The 26,892-nt window shown below is 47.6% G+C and overlaps 1 protein-coding gene across 4 annotated transcripts; it reads right to left on the bottom strand.

Moving 5' to 3' along the window:
* Positions 1-1,880: 1,880 nt before the first annotated feature.
* Positions 1,881-25,775, bottom strand: DRAXIN (dorsal inhibitory axon guidance protein). Of its 4 annotated transcripts, XM_082230381.1 has the most exons (7): positions 24,798-25,775; positions 15,152-15,173; positions 8,516-8,998; positions 7,613-7,912; positions 5,903-5,986; positions 4,598-4,687; positions 1,881-3,307 (listed from the first exon to the last, which is right to left on the bottom strand). In XM_082230381.1, exons 3-7 carry the CDS (start codon positions 8,979-8,981, stop codon positions 3,195-3,197), a joined length of 1,053 nt encoding a protein of 350 aa, XP_082086507.1. In that variant the 5' UTR covers positions 8,982-8,998; positions 15,152-15,173; positions 24,798-25,775; the 3' UTR covers positions 1,881-3,194. The 4 variants fall into 4 exon arrangements, with proteins under 4 accessions (XP_082086507.1, XP_082086505.1, XP_082086504.1 ...); XM_082230379.1 differs by lacking the exon at positions 15,152-15,173 and having other exon boundaries at positions 24,798-25,772; XM_082230378.1 differs by lacking the exon at positions 24,798-25,775 and having other exon boundaries at positions 15,152-15,472.
* Positions 25,776-26,892: the final 1,117 nt, after the last annotated feature.

Genomic DNA, 26,892 nt, shown 5'->3' with positions numbered 1-26,892 from the left:
AAGCTGCTTCCTAGGAGCGGTAGAGTGTCTGTTTTTCATGAAGATGGTCCTGAGTTCAGACTCCAGGAATGGCTGGGAGAGACTCTTGCCTGAAATCCCAGAGTGCCCTTCCTGCCTGCCTGCCTGCCTGCCTGCCTGCCTGCCAGTCATCATCACCATCATTTATTACTTCTACCCCACCCATCTGGCTGGGTTTCCGCAGCCACTCTGGGCTGCTCCTAACAGAATATTAAAAATAAAATAAAACATCAGACACTAAAAACTTCCCTAAACAGGGCTGCCTTCAGATGTCTTCAACCACCTGTGGTCTGAAGTTGGTTTTGCAAACCATAGTTCATGCTAACTGTGGTTTGCTGCAACCCAATTGTGTACAGGGGGAGTAATTTTTGCAGCCACTGCACCTTAGAACTGGCAGAGCCAAACGGACAGAAGTCAAGAGTTCAACTAGTGCCTGTAAACGATGGTTTGTTTATAATATAATAAAAATTTATTATTTATGCCCTGACCATCTGGATGGGTTTCCCCAACCACTCTGGGTGGCTTCCAACAAAATATTAAAAATATAATAAAACATCAGACATTAAAAACTTCCTTAAACAGGGCTGCCTCCGGATGTCTTCTAAAAGTCAGGTAGTTGTTTCTTTCCTTGACATCTGATGGGAGGGCGTTCCACAGGGCGGGTGCCACTACCGAGAAGGCCCTCTGCCTGGTTCCCTGTAACTTGGCTTCTCGCAGTGAGGGAACCGCCAGAAGGCCCTCGGTGCTGGACCTCAGTGTCCGGGCTGAATGATGGGGGTGGAGACGCTCCTTCAGGTATACTGGGCCGAGGCCGTTTAGGGCTTTCAAGGTCAGCACCAACACTTTGAATTGTGCTCGGAAATGTACTGGGAGCCAATGTAGCTCTTTCAAGACCGGTATTATGTGGTCTCGGTGGTCGCCCCCAGTCACCAGTCTAGCTGCTGCATTCTGGATTAATTGTAGTTTCTGGGTCCCCTTCAAAGGTAGCCCCACTTAGAGCTCATTGAAGTAGTCCAAGCGGGAGATAACTAGAGCAATCTGTGTACGCAATACTAAGCCAGCTAAAGCAATGGCCTGATTCCTCATAAGACATCGTCTTATGTTCCTATTTAAATCAACCCATGCTTTCAAAGCCACGAGGACTAGAATCTTGCTTTATTTATTGGGAAAGGGGCTAAGTTCATTTGGGGTGGGGAAACCCTCTGAAACCCCAGAGACTGCCAGACAGTGCAGACAGGTCTGAGCTAGATGGACTGATGATTTAACACAAAAACAAAACCATGGCCATCTGTTGGCTCAGCATGCAATGATCTTGGACGCTGTTATGGACTGAGTTGAATAGGATCCAAAAGGCAGCAGTCTGATTGGTCCTAGAACAATAGGATTCAGAATGCAGCAGTCTGATTGGTCCTAGAACAATGCAGCAGTATGATTGGTCCGCAGGAGCCACCCAATCCAGCTCCAGATGGAAGTGAATCCACAACCTGATTGGCCTACAGGAGAATCCTGGAATTAGCCAATCACATGGGGCCCATTGTGTAAATAATGTATACAAAGCAGATACTGTGGGGGAACTTCCATTCCTCCTCACCACTAGGAGCTGAATAAAGAGCATGAAATCCACTCTCGACTCTGAGTATATTTCAGGTGCTCTGCTGGCACAGGGAGGGAGAAAGGACTGGTCACAGAATGTTGAAGAGCAGCGCAGGTTCCGAAAGCAAAGTGCGAGGTCAGTTTGGCTGGGTGGGAGAGGGTGGCAGGAGGGCACTTGTGAAACAGCCCAGATCTTAGGGTGGGGGGGGGGTGAGTTTGCTTGCAGCCAGCTCATCTGATTGTTCAAAGAAAAAGGAGCCCGGATGCGGTTGTGTGAAGGATAACTATCTCTTTATTTACATCTCATCAAAATAGGAACATGCAAGCACATCACGGCATTGACTAAAGGGATAACAGGAGGCAATCCACTCCCTGCAACCTGAAACGCTCTTATGCTCTTCACGTGGCAAATATCCCCCCCCTTCCCCCACCAAAGGACCCCCCCCCCAAAGTCCTCCTAAAATAATGATAAATAACTGAGATTGGAGGGTGCTAACCAAATGAATTAGACGCTGAAAGCCGACAGGGAATGATTCATTGATTTTAAAAAAAGAGACAATGTCCTGGATGAGAAGGAGGGAGGAAGTTAAGAACCAGGTGCTCATAAGCCATGACATGGCTGCTGGGATTCAAGTTTCTAGACCTGATGGAGGTAAGCTTGGCAATGAACAGGAACCTCTGGGTGAAGAGATGGGGCAGGACTTTGCAGACCTTCTCCCAAATGACAGGAAGCAGAAGCAAATTGATGTATGCAGACGAATGGATAATAAGCAAAAGTACTAGGAATTGGCTTGATCAAACGCACGAGGTGTGAAATTCAGATTCTCGTGGTGCATCGTTTGAGTGATATCTACGTCCTTCTGAATTTGGGGTCCTTCGCACAGATTGGTGCAGTTATAACAGTGCCTGGCTTGGACATGTATATGAGGTGTCTCTTTGTTCTGGTACATACACCCCAGTCAGTACACCCAACTGTATACAAGCCAAAGTCTCAAAGCAGCAGACCTGCAGCAGACAGCTCAGGCTGCAGGATTTACCGGTACTCCTTGCTCCAGACTTCCCAGTTGACACGAGAGGGGTGCAACCCTTGCTGATTCCTTGCTCTAGCTTCCAACAAAAGTTTATCGTTTTGCCCCATAGCTCACTGAGTGTGTATCTGTGTGTGCTTATAGTATTCAATCGCTCCCGATACAGACACTCCCAGAGGAGTCTGCCTCCAATAAAGAGGGGTCTCTCCGCCAGCAACAGTGACTCAGAAAGAGCAGCAACAGGCATACTCCAGCAAGCTCCTCTTGGGAGTGTTTAATTCTTAATTTTAGCAGACCAAATCTGTTAAATCCTTTGGGGAGATGTAGAATTGTGCCTCCAGATTTCATAGCAGCGTAGAATCGATGAGTTGGAAGGGCTGTGTGCCCCAGCCCCCTGCAACTGAATTTTGAAAATCTGCCCCTGTTACGCACTTGTCTCAATCCCAGCTTAGCCTACAGCGTCTAAGTCAATTGGTCTGTGTCCCTCCCGGGTGGCACTAGTTATAAATTAATTCCTCCTGCTTCCAGGCCCAGAGAAAGCACCCTGGTACCCTTCTAGACATTAATAAAGGATCCTTGATCTCCATCAGCGGACTCCGGTTCCACGCAGCGGCCTTTTCGCCGGGTCACCCTGCGGTTGCGGTGAAATTTGGCGTAGCAGCGCAGGCCTAAATTGGGAGAGAGGGGAGGCCTTGAGTGAGGAGAATGGCAAATTTGTGATGAGGAAAATTCAACGTTCCCTCACCCCAAGGAGAAATCAGCTTTCTCCCGAGGAAAACAAAAACAGATCTATACCCCTGATATTGAATATTTAAAAGGTCTAACTGGATATCTAATTTCCAGTCAATAAATCAAAAGCATCATTCCCTCCCCTCCACACATTTTTTATCCTCACAACCACCCTGCAAGGTGCCTCTGTGGCTGTGCTGGCCCTGCCTTGTTCTCAGTGTCTGATGGCAACTCCTCACTCATCTGAGCACACCATAGGAGAGGCTTGCTCCCCAGTGCTTCCCCCCTCCTTTCTCCCCTTTTATTGTTATGATTATTTCATTTTGACAAAGTAATAATCATAAATAAATAAGAATAAAAATGTGCGCCCCACCACTGAGACCATTCCATTGTAACTAGCCAACCTCCCAAAATTTCAACACCTCTTGCGATGGTTTGACCCCTTTCCGTTTTAACAGTACACATTTGACAAACACCTTCCACATCTCCTCAAAATCATTTCTCCTGCGTATTCCCTGTCTTACCTTAATGGCACATGTTAATTTATCATTCATAGCTATATCCCACACCTCTTTATACAGTGGAACCTCGGGTTGTGGACGTAATCCGTGATGGAGGCACGTCCGCAACCCCGGTGCGATTTGGCGCTTTTGCGCATGCGTGAATGGCAAAACCCAGAAGTATCCCGTTCCAGTACTTCCGGGTTTCCCGCGGTCCGCAACCCGAAAACATATAACCTGAAGCGTCCGTAACATGAGGTATGACTGTACCATCATTCCTTTTTATATTCTGCTTGCCCCTTCTGCTTCCTAGCTATCATAATGCGTGCAGCTGTCAATAAATTTGTGAGCAAGTCCTTCATAGCCTGCAAACCTTTCATGCCATCGTAAATTGATAATAATGCTATCTCTAGACCAGGCAAAGGCAAACTCAGCCCTTAGATGTTTTGGGACTACAATTCCCATCATCCCTGACCACTGGTCCTGTTAGCTAGGGATGATGGGAGCCGTAGTCCTAAAAGATCTGGAGGGCCGAGTTTGCCTATGCCTGCTCTAGAACCCAGTGATTTCTGTTATCTCCTTAAACACCCTATGCCAGAAAAATTGTACATATTTACACCCCCACCACACATAAACATAATTCCCGGTTTCCTGGCGCTCCTGAGTGCTGTGTCACTGGGGAGGGGGACAGCTTCAACCCTCTCCCACCAGGCAAGCGTCAGCCCTCACCTTCTGTGCACATACAGTCATCGTAGCATTTGTTGTTAAGGCCGCGGTTGTGGGGTTTGCAAAGGTGCTCCCGTAGATCACAGCAACATCCTGCCAATTCAAGGAGGGAAGAAGTTAAGAAGCACCCAAACTCTCTTCTCTAGCGTACCACAGTGTTATGGTTTTTTGGGGGGGAAGGGGGGTCAGTCTGGATGACCTCTGAGGATCCCTGCCAAAGGGATCTCTGGCCTCAACCAGAGCCAGGACTTTTTCGGCTGTGGCTCCAATCTGGTGGAACGCTCTGTCACAAGAGACCAGGGCCCTGCAGGACTTGACATCTTTCCGCAGGGCCTGCAAGACAGAGCTGTTCCACCAGGCCTTTGGCCAGGGCACAGCCTGACTCCCTCCTTTGGTAATCCTCACAGAACTCTAGCCCAATGGTTGCCATTTGATTTTGAATTGATTTTAGAATATCGATTTTAGAATGCTGTGTTACTTTTATTGCTGTTAGCTGCTCTGAGCCCGGCTTCGGCTGGGGAGGCTGGGATATAAATACTATTATTTTTATTATTATTATTATTATTATTATTATTATTATTATTATCATCATCAAAGTTGTGATCCTGCGTATGGGAGACTACAATCTACAGGAGAATTGGTCCAGGTCCGGTCAAGATAATGAATAGCTTTAGCAGCTCAGCTAAGTACCCACCACTTGCATCTCAAAAGAGTGGGCTCCGTTGCCATGGAGACAAATAGGTGGACCTTTTCCTACCTCACCTGGATGGAAGCCACTGTATCCTAAGATGGAGAACAACAGGCCAAGGGGGACTGTGATTTGTGTGAGAGTTTTTTTGGCCGGTGCTGGAAGCTGCAGACACAGAAATGTCTTGCCGTACTTGGGGTGCTCCCCTGGAAACCTAACGGGGAAGCAAGAATCTTTTGGGCTTGTTAATGCCATTAGCTCTTCCATCCCAAGCCCAGGTTGCAGGTGTAAATAAAGCCATATATCTAAAGACACCACAGTCTCCGTCAACAAGGAACCTCCTCAATGCCTGAAGTTTGGGATCATCCACAACGATATAGTCACAGACTCCTGGGTACTATAGTTTGTTAAGAGTGCTGGGAACCTCTATGAGGGGTAAACTACAGTTCCCAGGGTGCTTTGGGGGGAGTCATGTGCTTCAAATGAGCCATGGTGTGGATGTCTTTGCTCTTCTGGATTGGTTGAGTAGGGGCAGGAGGCAGGGCCTGCTCTGCTCAAGACACCACATACAATTCTGCTTGCCTCCACCGGCGCTAGTCCTCATGAAAGCTGCTGCTCACCTGGGAGGCAGTCGAGGTGATGGTCGCAGGACTCTCCCTCGGCGGGGGTGGTTTCGTTGCCCCCGTTCTTACCACGCTGTTTGTCTAGCGGAGGAGAAAGCGAGAAAGGATGAGAAGGGGGGGTAAAGGTAAAGGGACCCCTGACCATTGGGTCCAGTCATGACCGACTCTGGGGTTGTGGCGCTCATCTCGCTTTATTGGCAGAGGGAGCCGGTGTACAGCTTCTGGGTCATGTGGCCAGCATGACTAAGCTGCTTCTGACGAACCAGAGCAGCACAGTGAAACACCATTTACCTTCCCGCTGGAGCGGTACCTATTTATCTACTTGCACTTTGATGTGCTTTCGAACTGCTAGGTGGGCAGGAGCTGGGACCGAGCAACGGGAGCTCACCCCGTCACGGGGATTCGAACCGCCGACCTTCTGATCGGCAAGTCCTAGGCTCTGTGGTTTAACCCACAGCACCAACAGCGTCCCAAGGGGGGGGGTAGTGGAGTATAAAGACCTGCGTTTTACATGGGTAGGATTCCCATCCATTGCCCCACCCGCTTTTGCCTCTTGCCACACCCACTTTTTATTCTGGCCACACCCACTGCCGGGAAATGAGCCCAGGAAGGTTGTTCACAAACGTATGAGACCCTCAGGCCTGGTTGCAATTCCGCAAGAAACTAATCTTTTAGCATCGATAGTATACTTTGGAACTCCCTGACTATTGATGTTAGGCAGGTGCCTCCACAGTACGTCTGGCCAGCTGGTGTGTGTTTTAATCCGGTTTTTAGCTTATTGTTGAGTTTAATTATTTTCGGGAAGGTTTCCCATAGTTGTTTTTGAGGACAGTGGTACCTTGGTTCTCAAACGCCTTGGTTCTCAAACGCCTTGGTACTCAAATGCCTTGGTTCCCAAACGCCAAAAACCTGGAAGTAAGTGTTCCAGTTTTCGAACGTTTTTCGGAAACCAAATGTCCGATGCGGTTGTCAGCTATTGTTTCTTGGGCTCCTGCACCAATCAGAAGCCATGTCTTGGTTTTCAAACATATTGGAAGTCAAACGGACTTCCAGAACGGATTAAGTTTGAGAACCAAAGTACCATTGTATTTGGCACTTTTGTTTTTGCTATTTATTTTGCTTTTTTTAAAAGGCTTTTTCAGTTCATTTGTTTTTGTGACTGTGTGGAACCCAGTTCAGCTACTGATTGATTGATTGATTGATTGACTGACTGACTGCGGAAAAGCCCCCCATCCGAACAATGACTATCATCGGTGCAGGTAAGAAAAAAAAATAATTTTAATTTTTATCACCTACAATACTGTCTTATTTATTTTATAGTACATTGATTATTGCTTTCATTTTATGGATCAATGGTCTCGTTAGATAGTAAAATTCATGTTAAAACTGCTGTTTTAGGGGTTGTTTTTAAAAGTCTGGAAAAGATTAATCCGTTTTGCCTTACTTTCTATGGGAAAGCACGCCTTGGTTTTGGAACGGACTTCCGGAACGAATTAAGTTTGAAAACCAAGGTACCACCGTATGGGTGTTTATTATTTTATTCTTTCCGTAAACCGCTTCGAGGGTGTTTTTGGTGGTTTTTTTAAAAGCAATCAAGCGGCATAATTTTTGTGTGAAATAAATAACCTGGAGTCCCCTAGGGATCGGGACCTTCTGAGCTACACCCCCACCCACCCCGCAAAAAGGAGATGATAAAACAGGACACACCTTTCTTCCGGATTGAAGGCCACATATCCGGCCGGAGATCTTCGTAGTCAGTCCAGTCAAAGAGCGTCATGTCCAGGGTGGGCATAACGTCGCCTTCCTGCCTGACTCGCACCCGAGGCCGGGCGGACGTTGCGTGGAGGGCAGGGGGCTCCTCGGTGGATGTCTTTACCGTGGGGCCCAGGAAGGAGGTGGGAGGCAAGCCAGCTGAAGACCCTTCCCCGCCGTGAAGGGTCTGAAGTTGCTCCTCAAAGCTTTCGGGTTTCTTGTACAGGGCGCTTGGACCCGGGTCAGAAGCTTTTCCTGCAGGAGGCGGAGAGTGCGAAATCAGAGCGAAAAGAACAAATGGACGCAGAAAAGTTTTTTTTCCCTCTCTCATAGTGCAAGAACCCGATGGCATCCCGTTATTCTTTTTATTACTTGATAAATTTCTATTCCACCCTCCATCCGAGCATCACGGGGCAGTTTACAATATAAAAGCACAAAAATACATAACGTCGTAATGAGAGAAAATAATAACGCTCTTCCTGCGTTGAAGTTGAATGTTGGAAGGTTCAGGACAGGAGGGGGGGAAATACTTTTCCAGTTAAACTGTGGCATTAAAATAATAATAATAATAATAATAATAATAATAATAATAATAATAATAATAATAATAATAATAAATAATAATAATAATAATAATAATAATAATAATAATAATAATAATAATAATAATAATAATTTATTTGTATCTCGCCCTCCCCGGCTAAAGCCGGGCTCAGAACAGCTAACATCATATTAGCAGAGTCTGTAACCTGAAGCGTATGTAACCTGAAGCGTATGTAACCCGAGGTACCACTGTACAGCATTAAATATTAAAAACTTCCCTAAACAGGCAGCCCTCCATCCCCCCTCAAAGGATACCTCTGTGCTGCCTCAACCTGTCTCTCCGGCTGTGTCGCCTGTGGTCACGGTTCTGCTTCTTCACCCGTTCAGACCCAGGGGCATGGTTTTCCTGCTCAGGATACGGAAACTCAAAGCCCAGGAAAACGTCCTTTTGCCGGAGACCCGCCGGCCGGTCCATCCGCCCCGGGTCGTCGACCAATGCCGGCCAGCTCAGCACCCGCAGGCCAGGCCCCTCCCTACTCCCTCTGGGCGCCGGCATGCCATAATGGGCCCGGTCGTGTTTGCCCAGGCCGCCGTGCCCGCGGTGGTGCGCCGTGGTCCGTATCATCGGGTGCGGCCAGGCCTCCCGGCTCGGGAAGCTGTTGCCGACCTCAGGGAGGCTGGGAGGTGCGGCGGGCCCGGGGTCGAGGGAGTCCGTGGGGCAGATGGTCAGGAGGCAGAAGGCAAAGATGGTGGAGGCAGAGGAGGAGGCGGTGCAGGCCATGCTTCCAGGTGCCTCACCTGTAATGGAAGAAGCAGGGTGTCAATTTGCGGTTCCCCAATTGCATTTATTTCCCACCAGTACACCTGTTCAACATCAACTTCATTGGACTGGTCATGTTGTGCGGATGCCTGATGATCGTCTTCCAAAGCAACTGCTCTATTCCGAATTTCAAATGGAAAGCATAATGCCAGTAGAAGAAACAGATGCAGGTATAGCAAGAGAAGATCAGAAAATATTCCTCTATGCTACAGGAGCGGCAAGGATCCTAATTGCTAAAAACTGGAAAAAAATGACTGTGCCAACAAAAAAGGAATGGCAAGACAAACTGTTAGAGTATATTGAACTGGCTAGATTAACAGAGGCAATTAGAGATCACATGGGGAAAATGCATGGGGGAAATGCAGAGAATACTTCACAAAACAGTGCCCTAAAATTCATACCTGGACTTGTTTCGATTAATGGCTACAGGAGACTTTGTGGATACAGTATTTAAGTTATAATTAGAAAAATCTTAATAAAAGGAAACAGCTTATAAGAAGTAAATAAGGATGCCAGAAACAAGATAAAGGAAGTCTTTTATTTGGTTGTTTGTATTGTTGTAAATTATGCTTGTTGTTTGTTAGGTTTGTGTCTGATGGGGGTGGATTTCTGTGTTGGGGGGTGGGGGGTTTGTGTTATGTTGTAAATAAAATTTCCAATAAAAATTTATTTTTTTATAAAAAGGAAAGCATAATGCCAGAGGTCAACAAAAGAGTGGTCAACAAAACAAGGCAGTTCTTTAAAAATGTAGTATAAACACCAACAACTGCAAAACACTGGCCTGCGAGTGCTCCAGTTGGAGAACAGCCTTTACCAAAGGTCTCAAACTCAGAGAAACGTGCTAGGAGGAAGGCATGCTTGGCAAACCCTCACCGTGATCAACTCCCGCCCGGAAACCTATGTCCCCACTGTGGAAGGATGTGTGGATCCAGAATTGACCTCCACAGTCACTTATGGACTCACTGTTAAAACCGTGTTTATGGAAGACAATCTGACTTGGCTACGAAGGATAGCCAAAGAAGAATACACCCATCAGTTCAGGACACACAAGCCTTCTTCTCCCCTTCCCTGATTTTATTCTCACAACCACCCTGTGAGGTCTGTTAGGCTGAGGGACAGTGGTCAGCCCAAGCTGTGTTCACGCAAGACACTTTTGTAAAGTTCTGTTTTTGAAATCAAGTGGTGTGTACTGCAATGCGCTCTCGGTGGGGCCTACCTGTGAAGGGGATTGGGGAACCACAACTAATCCAGAATGCAGCAGCTGGATTGGCACTGGGAGCAGCCGCCGGGACCTTATAACACCAATCCTAAAAGACCTACGGTGGCTCCCAGTACATTTCCGAGCACAATCCAAAGTGTTGGTGCTGACCTTGAAAGCCCTAAACAGCCTTGGCCAAGTATACCGGAAGGAGCTTCTCCACCCCCATCGTTCTGCCCGGACGCTGAGGTCCAGCTCCGAGGGCCTTCTGGCGGTTCCCTCCCTGTGAGAAGTGAGGTTACAGGGAATCAGGCAGAGGGCCTTCTCAGTAGTGGCACCCGCCCTGTGGAACGCCCTCCCATCAGATGCCAAGGAAATAAACAACAATCTGACTTTTAGAAGACATCTAAAGGCATCCCTGTTTAGAGAAGTTTTTAATTTTTGATGTTTGATTTTTTTGTGTGTGTTGGAAGCTGCCCTGTGTGTGTGTGTGTGTGTGTGTGTGTGTGTGTGTACACACATGAGTCCCCGCAGAGAATCTTGGGATCTGTAGTTTGCAAAGGGAGCTGTAGCTCTGGGAGGGGTAAATTACTAGCCATGGTGAGTCTACTCTGCCTCCACAGTCGGAGGCAGTGAATGTTTCTGAATACTAGTTGTTGGAAACCACAGGAGAAGAGAGAGCGCTGTAGTGGCTGGGGAAACCCAGCCAGATGGGCAGGGTATAATTAATAAATTACTGTTGTTGCTATTATTATTATTATTATTATTATTATTATTATTATTATTACTATTATTATTATACTCAGGTCTTGTTTGTGGCTTTCCCACTAGGCCACGCTGAGAACAGGATGCTGAAAGGACATTCCTTTCCCCCCCTGGGAATTGTAGTTTGTTCAGGGTTCTGTGCATTTAAGCTCTGTTTTGGGAAAACTACAGTTCCCATCATAAAAAACAGAGACATCACCTTGCCAACAAAGGTCCATATAGTTAAAGCTATGGTTTTCCCAGTAGTGATGTATAGAAGTGAGAGCTGGACCATAAAGAAGGCAGATCGCCGAAGAATTGATGCTTTTGAATTCTGGTGCTGGAGGAGACTCTTGAGAGTCCCATGGACTGCAAGAAGATCAAACCTCTCCATTCTGAAGGAAATCAGCCCTGAGTGCTCACTGGAAGGACAGATCCTGAAGCTGAGGCCCCAAGACTTTGGCCACCTCATGAGAAGAGAAGACTCCCTGGAAATGACCCTGATGTTGGGAAAGATGGAGGGCACAAGGAGAAGGGCACGACAGAGGACAAGATGGTTGGACAGTGTTCTCGAAGCTACAAACGTGAGTTTGACCAAACTGCGGGAGGCAGTGGAAGACAGGAGCACCTGGCATGCTCTGGTCCATGGGGTCATGAAGAGTCGGACATGACTAAACAACTAAACAACAACAACAGTTCCCATAATTATTTTCCTGGTGGAAAAAATTGGACACACACACACAAGCACAAACACACAGACTTTGAATGCTGAGTCTGCTTTCCTGCACCCAAGAATCAGGTGCAAAGGCGACCCCAGAATGCTTTCATGTGCAAATGAAGGCCATTAATCAACCCAGCGTCTCCCTGTCATAGAAGAGTGACCCTGTGTGCGCAGGGGTGCCTCCCAATAGCGCATTGCCGCATGCCAGCTGTTGCGCCCTGCCACATCAGGGCTGTCCTGCCAGATCTGGTTGGCACTCCCGGCCTGCCTGTGCTGCACAGCTGGCTTGCCTTCAGTGGAAAAAAGTCAGGAAGTTGAAGATGCTGAAGCAGATGGTGAGCAGGTGGCCCCCCCGACTTGTCACTCACGCATCCGACCTTGGAGCGAAAAATAAAACTCCAGAGGGGAAATCCCTGGCCTTCCCAAAATCGAATGCCTAGTGATAATCAACCTGCGCCTGGACTGTGACCGCCTTCACGCTGATGGAATGAGCCTCCAAATGACGACAAATGCCTTGCATGTAGAAATCTAGTATAAATGCATTGCACTTAAAAATCTAATGTAAATGCCTCACATTTAGAATGATGATATTTCAGGGAGAAGGGTTCAAACTTAGCAGAATCCCTCCACTGCTATTTACAGTGGTACCTTGGGTTACATGCGCTTCACGTTACAGACTCCGCTAACCCAGAAATGTTACCTCGGGTTAAGAACTTTGCTTCAGGATGAGAACAGAAATCGTGCTCCGGCGGCGCGGCGACAGCAGGAGGCCCCATTAGCTAAAGTGGTGCTTCAGGTTAAGATCAGTTTCGGGTTAAGAATGGACCTCCAGAACGAATTAGGTACGTAACCAGTGGTACCACTGTATTTACTTACGGTGTTGATATACTGTTTCATCATTGGCATTTGCAAGCAGTGTGCATCAGACAAACGATACAGAGTAACACAAGAAGATCACCATGAAACAAACGTTACCTTCAAACACCTACTGGAATACAAAAGCCTTTGTTGTATGCCTGATGTGCAGATAGGAAGTTGCCTGCCTAATCTCATGGGGGTGGGAGTTCCGCAGGCTTTGGGCATAAAACAATGAATGCCCAGCTTCTGGTCATTACGAGCCATGCAACCAAGCCATATGGGACCGCCTGTAGACTTCCCCCAGGATTTCAGTGATAGGGTAGGGATATAAGTTGTTAAAGGTAAAGGTAAAGGGACCCCTGATCATTAGGTCCAGTCGTGGCCGACTCTGGGGTTGCGGCGCTCATCTCGCTTTATTGGCTGAGGGAGCCAGCGTTCAGCTTCCGAGTCATGTGGCCAGCATGACTAAGCCGCTTCTGGCCAACCAGAGCAGCGCACGGAAACGCCATTTACCTTCCCGCTGGAGCGGTACCTATTTATCTACTTGCACTTTGATGTGCTTTCAAACTGCTAGGTTGGCAGGAGCAAACTGCTAGGTTGGCAGGATCAGCAAGTCCTAGGCTCTGTGGTTTAACCCACAGCACCACCCGCATCCCTATAAGTTGTTAAGGGCCTCATAAATTAATGCGAGCATTAGCTTTGGAGCCCTGGAGTTATATGCTCTCAATAGCTTACCCTATCTACAGTCTAGCTGCAGAATTTTGCACAAGCTGGGGCTTCCAGTCTAAGTCCAAGGGCAGCCCCACACAGAACACATTGCAGTAGTCAAGCCTATGTACCTACCTGAACCTTAAGGCCTTTCTCTGTGTTGTTCTCCATCACTCTGAAGTCCAGAGCGAGTTTTGGGTGGCGGCGTCCCTAGCTATGGAATGTCCCACCTAGCAGAGCCCACAGAGACACGAGCGCTGCCAGTTTTAAGACTTTTCTGTCCTCCCAGACCTATTTTTTAAAACGTTAGCCTCTGTTGTACTTCTGGTGGTTTTTCATTCCTGTATTTGATAGTGATTTTTCTCCCGCCTGGTTGCCTAGAGAGGCGTTCTAGTGCACCATAGGCGACCAGCCAAGTTGCAATTTCCCTCGGCTCGAGTTTTTCTGTGAAAATTGACAGATCACAGCGGAAGCAACGCCTTGCCCTGAAAGGAAATTGGAGGGGGGGGGGCGTTGTCAGCCAACACATTAACGGCAGCCAAGTAAATGTTCCAGGATTTCTCCTCCACCAGAAACGCCGTGTAAAAAAAAGAAAGAAAGAATCGAAAATGACGGAAACCAGATTGGCGTCTGTTACTTCACCAAGGCCAAAGAAACAGAGGAACATTATCAACAGCAAGAAACAAGTTGTATCAGCACGCACACCCCGCACGTTCTTCCACAAAGCCCCTTTTCTACAAAGATATATCCAAAGGAAGAATTAGATTCTGTGATGGGCGATCGCAGTGGCTGGCTCCATGCCATTGTCTTCCCAGATCATCTCACATGCCTGCAGCGGAAAACTTTGGTGGAATAGCAGCAGGGGCTGGTGCAGGTACAGATTTGGCTCTCCAGGCCGAACTACTTGGCCCTTCTCACTCCAGGCCACGCCACTTGCCAGTCCGGTTTTGAAACCTCCTAGAGCAGAGGTTTGCAACCTTTTTGGGCCCACAGCTCCCTTAACCAACTACATTATTTCTGCGGCACCTTTGTGGTGCTTCAGAAGCCTAGTTATGTCACACCTTGCCTGTTTTTAATTCTGAAAGTTTAATTGTTGTAAGCTGGCCCAGGACCTTTTGGTGAAGCACAGGTAAAAAGGTAAAGGACCCCTGGATGGTTAAGTCCAGTCAAAGGCGACTATAGGGTAGCGGCACTCATCTCACTTTCAGGCCAAGGGAGCTGGTGTTTGTCCACAAACAGCGTTCTGGGTCATGTGGCCAACAGGACTAAACCGCTTCTGGCGCAACAGAACACCATGACGGAAACCAGAGTGCACAGAAATGCCATTTTCCACTGAGCCTCTTGGGCTTGTGGATCAGATGGTCGGTGGTTCGAATCTCCGTGATGGGGTGAGCTACCATTGCTCTGTCCCAGCTCCTCCCAACCTAGCAGTTCAAAAGCACACCAGTGCAAGTAGATAAATAGGTACTGCTGCAGCGGAAAGGTAAATGGCAGATAAAAATGCATTATTAATATTAATAATTTTATTATTTATACCCTGCCCATCTTGTTGGGTTGCCCCAGCCACTCTGGGCAGTTTCCAACACATATTAAAAATATAATAAAACACCAAACATTAAAAGTGTCCCTATACAGGGCCGCCTTCAGATATCTTTTAAAAGTCAAATAGTTGTTTCTCTCCTTGATGAATCTGATCAGAGGACTTTCCTCAGGGACGGTGCCACTGCTGAGAAGGCCCTGTGCCTGGTTCCCTATAACCTCACTTCTCACAGCGAGGGAACCGCCAGAAGGCCCTTGGAGCTGGATCTCAGTGTCCGGGCCGAACGAGGGGGGTGGAGATGCTCCTTTAGTACTAACACTAATTATAATTAATTCCAATCATAATATAATCTCTAAATTCACCTGCTCTTTTCCCAAGCCAGATCTGAAAACAAGAAAATGTTTTAGAATTCATCTATAATCTGGGAAATTATGCCTAATTCGAGATTTTGACAAGCGCTAGAACTTCCAGGCACTTTTAATATGATTTGGCTCCTTTTCTTACATATGCAACGGAACTATCTTTATGAAGCGTCCCATGCCTGTGGCAAATCTGGAGCTATACTTGATCATCCAATAACACCGATAGTCTTTCCTTGGACTTTTGTTACTTTAGCCCACGTGAAACTGCTTAATCATAGAATTATTGAATCACAGAATTGTAAAGTTGGAAGGGGACCCTAAGAATCACCCTAAGGCTGCCCCATACGGGAATCGAACCTGCAACCTTGGAGTTCTCAGCACCACACTCTGACCAACTGAGCTATCCAGCCTCTATTTTATACTTTGGGTTTTTCGTCTTTTACTTTTCAGCTGTTCTCTCGGTTCTATATACATTCCATAATGAAAAATTTAAAAAAAAAATCTTTGAGCACCACCCACAAATAAAACATAATAATGAATAGTACAACCTCTGGGTCCCCCCCCCCTTTCCCCAAGCCGGATCATCAAAGAACCAAGCATGGTTAAAAACTGGGCCAGTTGCACCAGCCAAGACTTATTATCCTCCCCACCCCCAACCCTTAAAAATATCCCACTGTGGCGTGTATATATTTGCACAAAGCCGCTTGGCAATCCGTCAAGCGAGTTGGCATTTTCGCCGGGCCGGAGGAACAGGTGCGGCGTCGTGCTGGCTGCGCTTTCTCCACGGCGCCCGGGCGAGGGAAGCTTGCGCGCTTCCTTGGGGAAGCGCATTTGAAAGGGGAGAGAGAGAAAGAGCCAGAGCTTGTGCTGAAAAGACGGAGGGAGCCCTCCCCATTTTTATATTTTCCAAAGCGATGAGAGGAAGGAGTCCACCTCCCTCCCTCCCTCCCTCCCAGTCCCCCGGGTCCCCCCATTGCGCGTCCGAGGCGAGCCCCAATGCGCCACCAGCGGCCGCGCCGTCCGTGCCAAAAACTCCAGGCGCGTCAATGGGACTTGGCAGGGGCGCGCTGGATGATGGACGAGCGTCTCGGAAGCGCCCGTCGGGCCCCGCGCGCACCAGCAGCCGGGCGGCAAGAAGGCTCTCGCAGGAAGGCGGCGAGAGCAGGCGAGACGGGGTCCCATTGTGCCGGGCTCAATGCGGCGAGCCTGCCCCGCTGCGCCGGCCTCCATCTGCTCGCTGCGCGCCCGGGCCTGGGAGAGACGGGACATGTTTGGAGAGCTCCCGGGACCCCGCCGAGCGCGCGAGGCCTCGGCGCCCCCAGTCCGCTGGCTTTGCAAACTTCCCAAGAGCAGAGAAGAAAAGCGCCCCCTAAGAATCCATTGGAAGCCCCTCTTCTTCTTCTTCTTCTTTTCTGGGGACTGGTCTATTATATCCCACCCCCGACCTGAAAGCCGAGGTCGCCCCCTTTGCTTCAACCAGCCTCTCTGTCTTTTAAATTCCTTGCCAACTCCGGCAATTCGTTCTTCACAAACGGCCCACCAAGGACTCCGGACAAGCGTGTATCCTTTCCAACTTGGGGGGCGTCCCCCCTTCCCCAACTTCCCTTTCAAGAACAGAAGAAAAACGCGACTGGATCAGGCCCACCGCCCATCTAGTCCGGCGTCCTGTTCTCACAGTGGCCAACCTATTTATAATAATAATTTATTATTTATACCCCGCCCTTCTGGCTGGGTTTCCCCAGCCACTCTGGGAGGCTATTTCTCGCAATCTGGTCATGAATGTACGGCTGATTCTCCTTTTGTCTTATGTTTTTCATTTCATTTTATTTCATTCCAACTCTTCACATACCACTTAACACTGCCGTTCCCTTTTTGCTTGTATACGGTAATTTTTTCTCTTTTGCCTGCATAATTTTTTTATTAATTTTTTCAATCATTTTCGCAATAATCTTCATACCCAATGGTTCCATAAATTGACTTTCCACCCCCACTTCTGCAGAGTTTTTCCTGAAACCTTTTCTACTGCATTATATCTCGATCTATTACACAAAGTTTCCCCCAGATAAAGGAAAACAATAGAAATACTTAACTGACCAATCACATCGGTTCTGCCCCCCCCAACAAAAACCCTGGCTACGCCCATATTTATTTTTATATTTTACTTTTTATTTCATGTGATTGATATAACTTCCAAGCGGTTTTCAAAGAATACAAAAATTAACTAGTAAAAATACCAGTTTAACAGTAAAAAAATTAATTAAAACCAACAGTAAAAAAGAAGAAGAGAAAAACACATTGGCAGCTATGTGTCTGGATAAAGGTAAAGGGACCCCTGACCATTAGGTCCAGTCATGACCGACTCTGGGGTTGCAGCGCTCATCTTGCTTTATTGGCCGAGGGAGCCAGTGTACAGTGTACAGCTTTCGGGTCATGTGGCCAGCAGGACTAAGCCGCTTCTGGCGAACCAGAGCAGCGCACGGAAACGCCGTTTACCTTCCCGCCGGAGCAGTACCTATTTATCTACTTGCACTTTGACGTGCTTTTAAACTGCTAGGTTGGCAGGAGCAGGGACCAAGCAATGGGAGCTCACCCCATCACAGGGATTCGAACCGCCGACCTTCTGATCGGCAAGCCCTAGGCTGTGTGGTTTAACCCACAGCGCCATAGGTGTTCCTAAAGGAAAATGTTTTAAGCATACAGCAAAAGGATCTGCCTGGTGTCAACAGGCAGGGAGTTCTACAGTTGCCACACTGAAATATCTATTTCTTATAATAGCCGAATGAGTATTACGTGGTACCTGTAAGAGTTCCAGTACTGCAAATCAAAGTGGTTGAGTGGGCAACAGATATAGGGCAACACATGAAAGTAAACCAGCCCCAATATGTTAAGGGCTTTGTCTACTAATAGGAAGACATTGAACTTGGCCGAGTGCATATCTCTGAGCTGAAAGAGCCTCACTCCTGTCAGCAACTGGGCTGGGGTGTCCTGCACCAACTGCAGTTTCCCAGCATTGGAATTTAATATCAACCTACTGGAGAGACGAAATGATGTGGTTGGTGCTGTGAGTTAAACCACAGAGCCTAGGACTTGCCAATCAGAAGGTGGGCGGTTCGAATCCCTGTGATGGGGTGAGCTCCTGTTCCTCGGTCCCAGCTCCTGCCAACCTAGCAGTTCGAAAGCACGTCAAAGTGCGAGTAGATAAATAGGTACCGCTCCAGCGGGAAGGTAAATGGCGTTTCCGTGCGCTGCTCTGGTTCGCCAGAAGCGGCTTAGTCATGCTGGCCACATGACCCGGAAGCTGTACGCTGGCTCTCTCGGCCAATAAAGCGAGATGAGCGCCGCAACCCCAGAGTCGGCCATGACTGGACCTAATGGTCAGGGGTCCCTTTACCTTTTACTGGAGAGACAAAGCAACTTTGATACGATGACTTCTTCTGGAGAACAAGATTGTGGGTAGATTCAGCTCGAAATGCAATGAAATTGACAAGCTGAACTCAGGTGGATCATGCAAGTCAATTCAAATGAGATAATGTGCAAATGAGAAGAGAAGACTCCCTGGAAAAGACCCTGATGTTGGGAAAGATTGAGGGCACAAGGAGAAGGGGATGACAGAGGACGAGATGGTTGGACAGTGTTCTCGAAGCTACGAACATGAGTTTGACCAAACTGCGGGAGGCAGTGGAAGACAGGAGTGCCTGGCGTGCTCTGGTCCAGGGGGTCACGAAGAGTCGGAGACGACTAAACGACTAAACAACAAATGTTCAAATGCGGGAAACCAAGAGGCTATGTTGCCTGCAATTACGCCTGTTTTCCTATTTTAATAGATCTGTATTATCCACATGTATTTGATGTGCCAATGTCAGGGTGCGGTCATTCATCGTTTGCTCTTCTGCAACATTTGGGGCTGCATTACACACCACACATTTAAAGAACACCCAAACACCCAAGAGTGAATCCTGGGAGATGTAGATTATCCCTTACAGAACTACATATGCAGCACACTAAATAAACTAGAGTTCCCAGGTGGGAGAAGGAATATGCTTTGAGAACATAAGACAAGCCTGTTGGATCAGGCTAGTGGCCCATTGAATCCAGCATTCTCTTCTCACAGAGGCCAACCAGGTGCCTTTAGGAAACTTTCCCAGGCACAACACAACAATTGGCGTGCCACAATGCAATATAGGAAGGCACACCCCAGCCGCCCCTATAAGCAGGGCTGCCCTTCTACGGCAGGAAGATGGTGAGTTGATTAATGGCCTTCATCTGCACATTAAAGCATTCTGGGGCTGCCTTTGCACATTACTCTTGGGTGCAGAAAAGCAGACTCAGCATTCCGCTTCCAGAAAAAGAATTAGGGGAATAATAACAATAACAATAAGAGCAACAATAACTCTAGGTGGCTCCCAACAGAATATTAAAAACACGATGAAACATCAAACATGAAAACTCTAAACAGGGCTGCTTTCAGATGTCTTCTAAAAATCAGATAGTGGATTATTTCCTTGACATCTGATGGGAGGGTGTTCCACAAGGAGGGCACCACTACCGAGAAGGCCCTTGCCTGGTTCCCTGTAACTTCACCTCTCACAGGGAGGGAACCGCCAGAAGGCCCTCGGCGCTGGATCACAGTGTCCGGGCAGAACGATGGAGGTGGAGACGCTGACAGAGGACAAGATGGTTGGACAGTGTTTGCGAAGCTACAAACATGAGTTTCACACAATGTGGGAGACAATGGAAGACAGGAGTGCCTGGCGTGCTCTGGTCCAGGGGGTCACGAAGAGTCAGACACGACTAAACAACAACAACCTTGGTTATTGAACTGTTCCGGAAGTTCCGGAAGTCCGTTCGACTTCCAAAACCATTTGAAAACCAAGGTGCGGCTTCTGATTGACTGCAGGAACTTCCTGCACTCAAGCGGAATCCGTGTTGGATGTTTGGCTTCCGAAAAACGTTCAAAAACTGGAACACTTACTTCCGGGTTTTCAGTGTTTGGAAGCCGATTTGTTCGACAACTAAGCCGTTCAAGAACCAAAGTACCACTGTATGTCTAAAATAAGGATGGAGCTCTGAAGAGGCATATGCTGGCTTCATGGTTTTCCCCGCATTGTGATTTTTTGCCATTGTCCGCTCTTATGATTTGCAGGAGGCAAGGGAAAGCTGAGCCTGCAGAGTTAACAAGGGCTGCAGGAATCAAGAGATGCTTTGGTTTCCCCCCACATTTGCATAGCATGCAAGTCATGCTTCGAAATACATTGCCAGGCCAAAAATTACGAAACTGATATCATGATATGGACTTCAAACCTGATTCACATCTGATGTCAGGACTCCATGACAATGGAGTTGGGGAACAATGATGGGGAACGGCACACAGAGTCAAATGTGGCTGGGGCGGCAGGGCAGGGCAAGGCGGCAACCCTGGTTCACTTTGAGCAGCAAAATGGGACACACCAGCCCAGATCTGGTGCTTCCCCATCCCTCTCTAGGACAAGAATGGGAAGGCTGCATCCCTCCAGGACTTACTGTACTGCAACTCCCATCAGCCCTGCCCGCTGGTCGTGCTGGCTGCGTCTGATGGGAGTTGGAGTCCACAGAGTCCTGGAGGGCACCAGGTTGGGGAAGCCTGAGTTGAAGAATGGAAAGTTGGTTTGGTACGGCTGGCTGGGCTCTGAAATGTTTGATGCTCACCATCCCTAGACCACACAGTACACTTCCAGTACAGTGTACTAATGCCAGTGTCCTGGAAGAAGCAAAGATCATCAGTGACGAAGCAATGGTTCTTCAACATCAACTTCGTTGGACTGGTCCTGTTGTGTGCCTGATTATCGTCTTCCAAAGCTACTACTCTACTCTGAACTTCAAAACGAAAAGCGTAATACTGGTGGTCAACAAAAGAGGTTTAAGACTCTCTCAAGGCAAATCTTAAGAAGTGTAGTATAAACACTGACAACTGGGAAACCCTGGACTGCGAGCGCTCCAGTTGGAGAACAGCCTTTATCAAAGATGTCACGGGCTTTGAAGACGCTCGAACTCAGGACGGAAGTGAGAAACATGCTAAGAGGAAGGCACGCTTGGCAAACCCTCACTGTGATCAACTCCCACCCGGAAGCCTATGTCCCCACTGTGGAAGGACGTGTGGATCCAGAATTGGCGCCCGCAGTCACTTACAGACTCACTGTTAAAAATGTGTTTATGGAAGACAATCTTACTCGGCTATGAGGGATCACCAAAGAAGAAGAAGACGACCACACAGCAGACCACAGGTAAGCCCCTGGGCCAGGGGTAGGGAACCGTTGGTCCTTTGACTGTTGCTGAACTATAGGCAGGGCTGTCCTAATGTCCTAAGACATTTTGGCACCTGAGGCTAACCACAGAATACTGCCCACCCACCCCTGCCAGGGAAGAAATGGTGAGTGAAGATGTACATCAGGACCAAGGAGATAATTAATATCTACATCAGGGCCAATTGGGAACTAGGGTTGGAGGAGACCAGTAGCGCCCCCTATTTGCCAAGAGGCTGCATTGCGGGGGCAGATCTCATCTCCAAGGATTGTGTCTCAGTTGTCAGCTGAGGAATGCCCCCAGAGGCCAAATTTTCTGCCTCTGTGGATCCTGCCACCCAAGGCAGTCGCCTCTCCTTGTCTCATGAGTGACTCTCATAATCCCTGGGCATTGGCCATGCTAGCTGAGGCTGATGGGAGTCAGTGGCGTAGCGTGGGTTGTCAGCACCCGGGGCAAGGCAAGTAATTTGCGCCCCCTAACCCGTGGATTTGCGCCCCCTAACTCGTGGATTTGCACCCCCTAACCCTAACCCCCAGATGTTGCGCCCGGTGCGGCCGGCCCCCCTGCACCCCCCACGCTACGCCACTGATGGGAGTTGTAGTTCAGCCACATCTGGAGAACCCAAGATTCCCCACACCTGCTCTGAACCATGAATTAATAAACCATGGTTAAGCATTCTGTGTGAACCAAGTCCTTAGCAGAAATCCGTTAAGCCTTAACTATTAAGAATTCCAGAATCTCTGCCGTCTTTCTTTGCAAATTTAATCCGCACCAGTGGAGCCCCATGATTCTTTTCTCTCCCTCTTTTTAGTATATCATGCAAGACTGATGTATGCCCAACACAAGATCTCCTCTGGTGGATTTTGCTATCGGTTTCTGACTCCCACTCGTTTTAACAGCTACAGGAAAATGACTTTTCCCACCTCAATTAGGCTGCTGAGATGAAGACAGCCCACCAGGAGGGGGGCTGCGTCTGAAAGGATTGCAAGTTCAGTCCTGAAAATAAACCCCCAGGCTCTGAGTGTGCTCAGAAGCACTCTGATTTGTTTATTTTTTAAATTAAGAGTATGTCTTTTGCACCCCACTCCGGTTGTTAGGTTTTGGGGGTCCCAATATAAACTAGAGTAGATCTGACAAGCCTGAAATTGTACCCTTCCTGACCTAAGGAATCCCCATTGACATTTCTTCTTGCATTTCAAATGTCCCTTGTGGCAAAACATTGGGAACATTAATTTTGAATGGTGCATCTTAGTTTTTTAATATTTTTAAATCCTAATAAGATTCATGCCTAGGTCCAAAGTGTGGGATTCCCTGATGCCTTTCATTTTATAATTTGGACAGTTCTGTACCACTTAATGACAGCTGTCTCTATGTACAGGACACTCAGTGAAACAAACAAACAAAATGAGTTAAAACTCTCATATCAACATTCAATTAAAAAGCCGCATTAGAAGGAGAATCTTGCATTTTTAAGTACTCACCCCTAATATTTTATTTTGTGCAGAGAAAAGTCAACATTTAAAGAAGTGTATTGCTCTGGGTTGAAGGACAATATTTATAATTGGTTTCAACTGGATGTGCGTGTGCATGTAATCTTCTGGATTTTGAAATGTATGGGAGTTAATAAGCAAATTTTTACTCCTTATAGCCCCCTTTTCCTCCAGTCCCCACCCAAAAAGAATCCAACAAGCCCCCCAAAAAGTCTCATCACAAAGATGCAATCATATTTCTAATCAAACCATCTCAACTGGAGAGTCTGTGATGAAAGGACTCTTAAACGGAAGAGGCAAGACTCTCGATACGTATAACAGCCACTTCATGTCCGTATCATTAAAGGGGGGGGGCATCTTCCAAAGATGGGGTCGCTAATACTTCCTTCCTCTAAAACTGACCTATTGCCACTTTTACAAGTTCCCGTCTGCAGCATGAAACATTTCATAAACACACACATTTTACTCTCTTTCAAACTGCAGCCGCGCTCAATCTAGGAAACCTTTTTGGCACAAACTCCAGAGGTCCAGAATTATCCCTTGGAGACAAATTGGCTCAGGTGAGCAGAAAATAGGGGTGGGGAGGGGAGAGAGAAAGAGAGAGAGAAACAGACCCCCTCCCCATGCAAAAGCTCTGAAATGTGTCTTTGTCTCAGTTCTCCAAGGAAATGGGGTGTCCCTGTTCAAGGGGGGGTGGGTGGGTGGAGCTATTCCAAAAGAAAGGGACTGGGTCTTTGCTATTTCATTTTATTTGACTTGAAAAGTGTCCAGGGTTGGGGATTTGTGGGTGAAGGCGTCTGGCCACGATCCAGGGAGGATGGGAGGCAACGACCACCTCGTGCCTTAATTGCTTTATGAAATTATGGGTTGGTAACGGATCCAAGATAAGCAGCCTGTAACCCTGAATTTAAGACTACTATTGGTAACGAGGGTCTTAATCCCCACCAACTCCCTAGGCTCCCCATCTGAAGCAAACCTCAGCAAGTTACTTCATATGTCAAGATTTGTTCACCGTCTGTCGTTTTTAAAAAATACACACGCGTCCCAGGGAGTTGCACAATAACAAGAAGTGTGTGTTAAAACCTCGTTCACATCCCACACAACATATACCGGTACGTATGTGCAGTTTTAAGTCAACACAGAAAAAAGTCGAATTTAAATTAAATGAAAACTGGAGCGACTCAAGAGCAAACTGATATGTACAAGGATCTAGGCTGCTAGAATTATAAAGTGCAAAAGGGAAGCTGGAGACTTGTTCTGCCTCCGGGGGCTGTTAGATCCTACTCAGAGTAGACCCACTGAACTCCATCAAGATGACGAACTTGAGTCCATTCATGGGTCGGCTCCAAGTGCAACTTGGTGGACTTACGATCTGTTGGACCTAAGGCAGCGATGCCCATTAATTTCTGTCTACTCTGAGTAGGGCTAGCATCTGCACCATTCACATGCCCTAGATACACAACATATCAAAAAGCCCCAAATCTCCTATCTATCTATCTATCTATCTATCTATCTATCTATCTATCTATTTATTATATTTATGTGGAGCTCCCGGCACCAAACTCAAAGCGGCTTACGAAAACATTTATTTCATAAAATTTATATACCGCTTGCTCGCTTTAAAAATCCCCAACGACTCCTCACATGTCTAAAATGGGAAGATAATCCGAATACCCTTTAAAATTCGATGCCAGAACCCTCACCTTTTTAAGAATAAAGAACCCAAGGACAGCTTAGGAAAGGCATCCACCCACCAAATATTTCCCATGTTCAATTAAAAAAAAATTTAAATATTTTGCTCGGAGGGAAGTCTGGGGAGATAAAGAGTTCCCAGCACGCGCCAGGCTGCCGCGCAGATGCGCGCGTGCGGAGCTTACCTGCTTGCTGCTAAGCCAGCGCTGGGAGGCAGCTCGGCTGGTCCAAGGCGGCGCTGCTTTCTCCTGAATCCCGAAGTGCTGAACGGGAGGGAGAGGGGAAAATAGAGGGGAGGGGAGAGAGGGGTTGGGCTTAGGAGTATATTTCCCCCCCCCTTCTAAAAAAAAGTGAGGTGCGGGGGTTTTTCAAGAGCAGGGGGGAAAACTGGGAGGACTTTTTCTAAAGCTCCCAGACTTAGAAAGAAACAGTGTTTGAAAAGGAGCATGCTTTGATGCGGAGAGGGGTGTGGTTATGTGTGTGTGTGTGTGTGTACGATTAGGAGGGGGAGTGATGGATTTCTATGAATTGCAAAGAGGGGAAGGCGCGTTCCCGTCGCCAGGCGCGCGCGCCCCTGGAGCAGTGCGGGGGAGCTGCTGCTCGGTCTAGAGACAAACGCACACTCACACAAAGGAGACAAAGGGAACTGGTACCCAGTAGCCTAGATGTTTTAAAAAGGCGACAGTCCAGCAATTATATGTAATATTCTCTCTCCCAGGGAGATGACGGGAGTGGGGGAGAATTGGCTTGCTGTGGGGTGGGAGAGAGGGGGGTGGGTCTAGCCTGGCGCTCCTTTCCCTCTGGGTGGTGGTAGGGGGTTGTTTTCTCTCCCCCTCTTCACCTCCATCATCTTCATCCCGCCTTCCTCCTAGAGGATTGTGGGAAACTCCCAAAGGGTAAATTGGTGCCTTTGAGGCAGGGAGAGGGGTAATGACAGCGAGACCCAGAGGGTCCTGCTGAGCTGGTTAAAACGATTCTCTCTCCACTTTCCACGCACACTCCCCTACCTCTGCCCAGGAGAATAGAGGGGAGGGGTCTCCACCTGGGTCTCCCGCCTCTAGATCGACTTTATTCATTGTGAAAACTGATGACACCCTTGCTACCAGTTATGTGCATCGGGGGTTTTTTCCTTCGCTGTTCCGTGGTTTTTCAGCTTTGCTAAATCAATTCTAAACCCGCTTAGCATTAAAAAAATAAAATAAAAACTAAGCGAGGTGCAATAGGCAACAAAAAGAAAATATAAATGGTGTTCGCTTTTCCCTGTTCAGCTTTATGACCCCCCCCCACTTTTGTTATAACAATACCCCCCGCAAAAACATAACACTTCTAAACTGCTCCACATTAAAAAATATATAGATTAATCAATATACTGTGTACGATATTCAGCCAGGAGAAACCCCAATACCTGCTATGACAACGCTGATACCAGCTGTGCGTTTTAAATTCGCAGTTTTGTGCAACTGAAATCTGCGGGTGACGAGCAGCTGTTAAAAGCAGAGGTGCGGGCGAAGAGAAGAAAAGTTGGCAACCTTTCTCCGTTCAAAACCATTGCGTGCCAAATTACTCATCTGCCTAGGTTTGCACCATGAGCAGCAGAGGATCGTAGCCATGGGCTGCCCCCCCCCTAAATAAATAAAAATTATTAAAAATACGTAGCAAACTGAGGGTCTGCACCCCCCCAAAAGGCCTGCCCGCCTAACAAAAGGCCTGCCCCCTCCAAATCCTGACTATGCCGATATTCTCGGAGCCCACCATCAGAAATGGGCATGACTTACTTAGGCCCGTTAAACTCAAAAGGTCTACTCTGAGTAGGAACTGGAGACCACCCAGGGTGTGGTATCTGGATGCAAACTGGGGCACCCTAAGAATCTCATTTCTAGTCGAACCGAAAGTTGCTACTAGTCCTCAGGGCTAATTTAGGTCCATTGATTTCAATGCGCCTACTCTGAGTAGGACTTAAGTTGGATGCCACCTGTTAGATAGCGGGTAGACATAGCAGACGACGCAGCGTTTTCTACAAAGCAGCTCTTTATTTGTAAGCTGTAACAGAACTGAACTGAAGGGTTCAGTCAGCCTGCTTATATAGAGCTCCAGTACAACTGAACTGTAACAATTTTCTAAAACTATCCAATCACTGAACGTCACTTTCGATCCTTTACTTGCATAACTATCTACAGTATCCCCCTGCTGGCCCAGAGTGAGAACTTCAGTACATAACACCACCCATCCAGAATCGTCTCTCTCCCCTTCCTCATCCCAAATATCCAGGGGTTGTGCAAG

This window comes from Podarcis vaucheri, assembly GCF_965113315.1.
Source record: "Podarcis vaucheri genome assembly, chromosome: 7".
Taxonomy (NCBI): Eukaryota; Metazoa; Chordata; class Lepidosauria; order Squamata; family Lacertidae; genus Podarcis; species Podarcis vaucheri.
The sequence above is the reverse complement of the archived record's forward strand: the minus strand, read 5'-3'. Positions and strand labels throughout refer to the sequence as shown.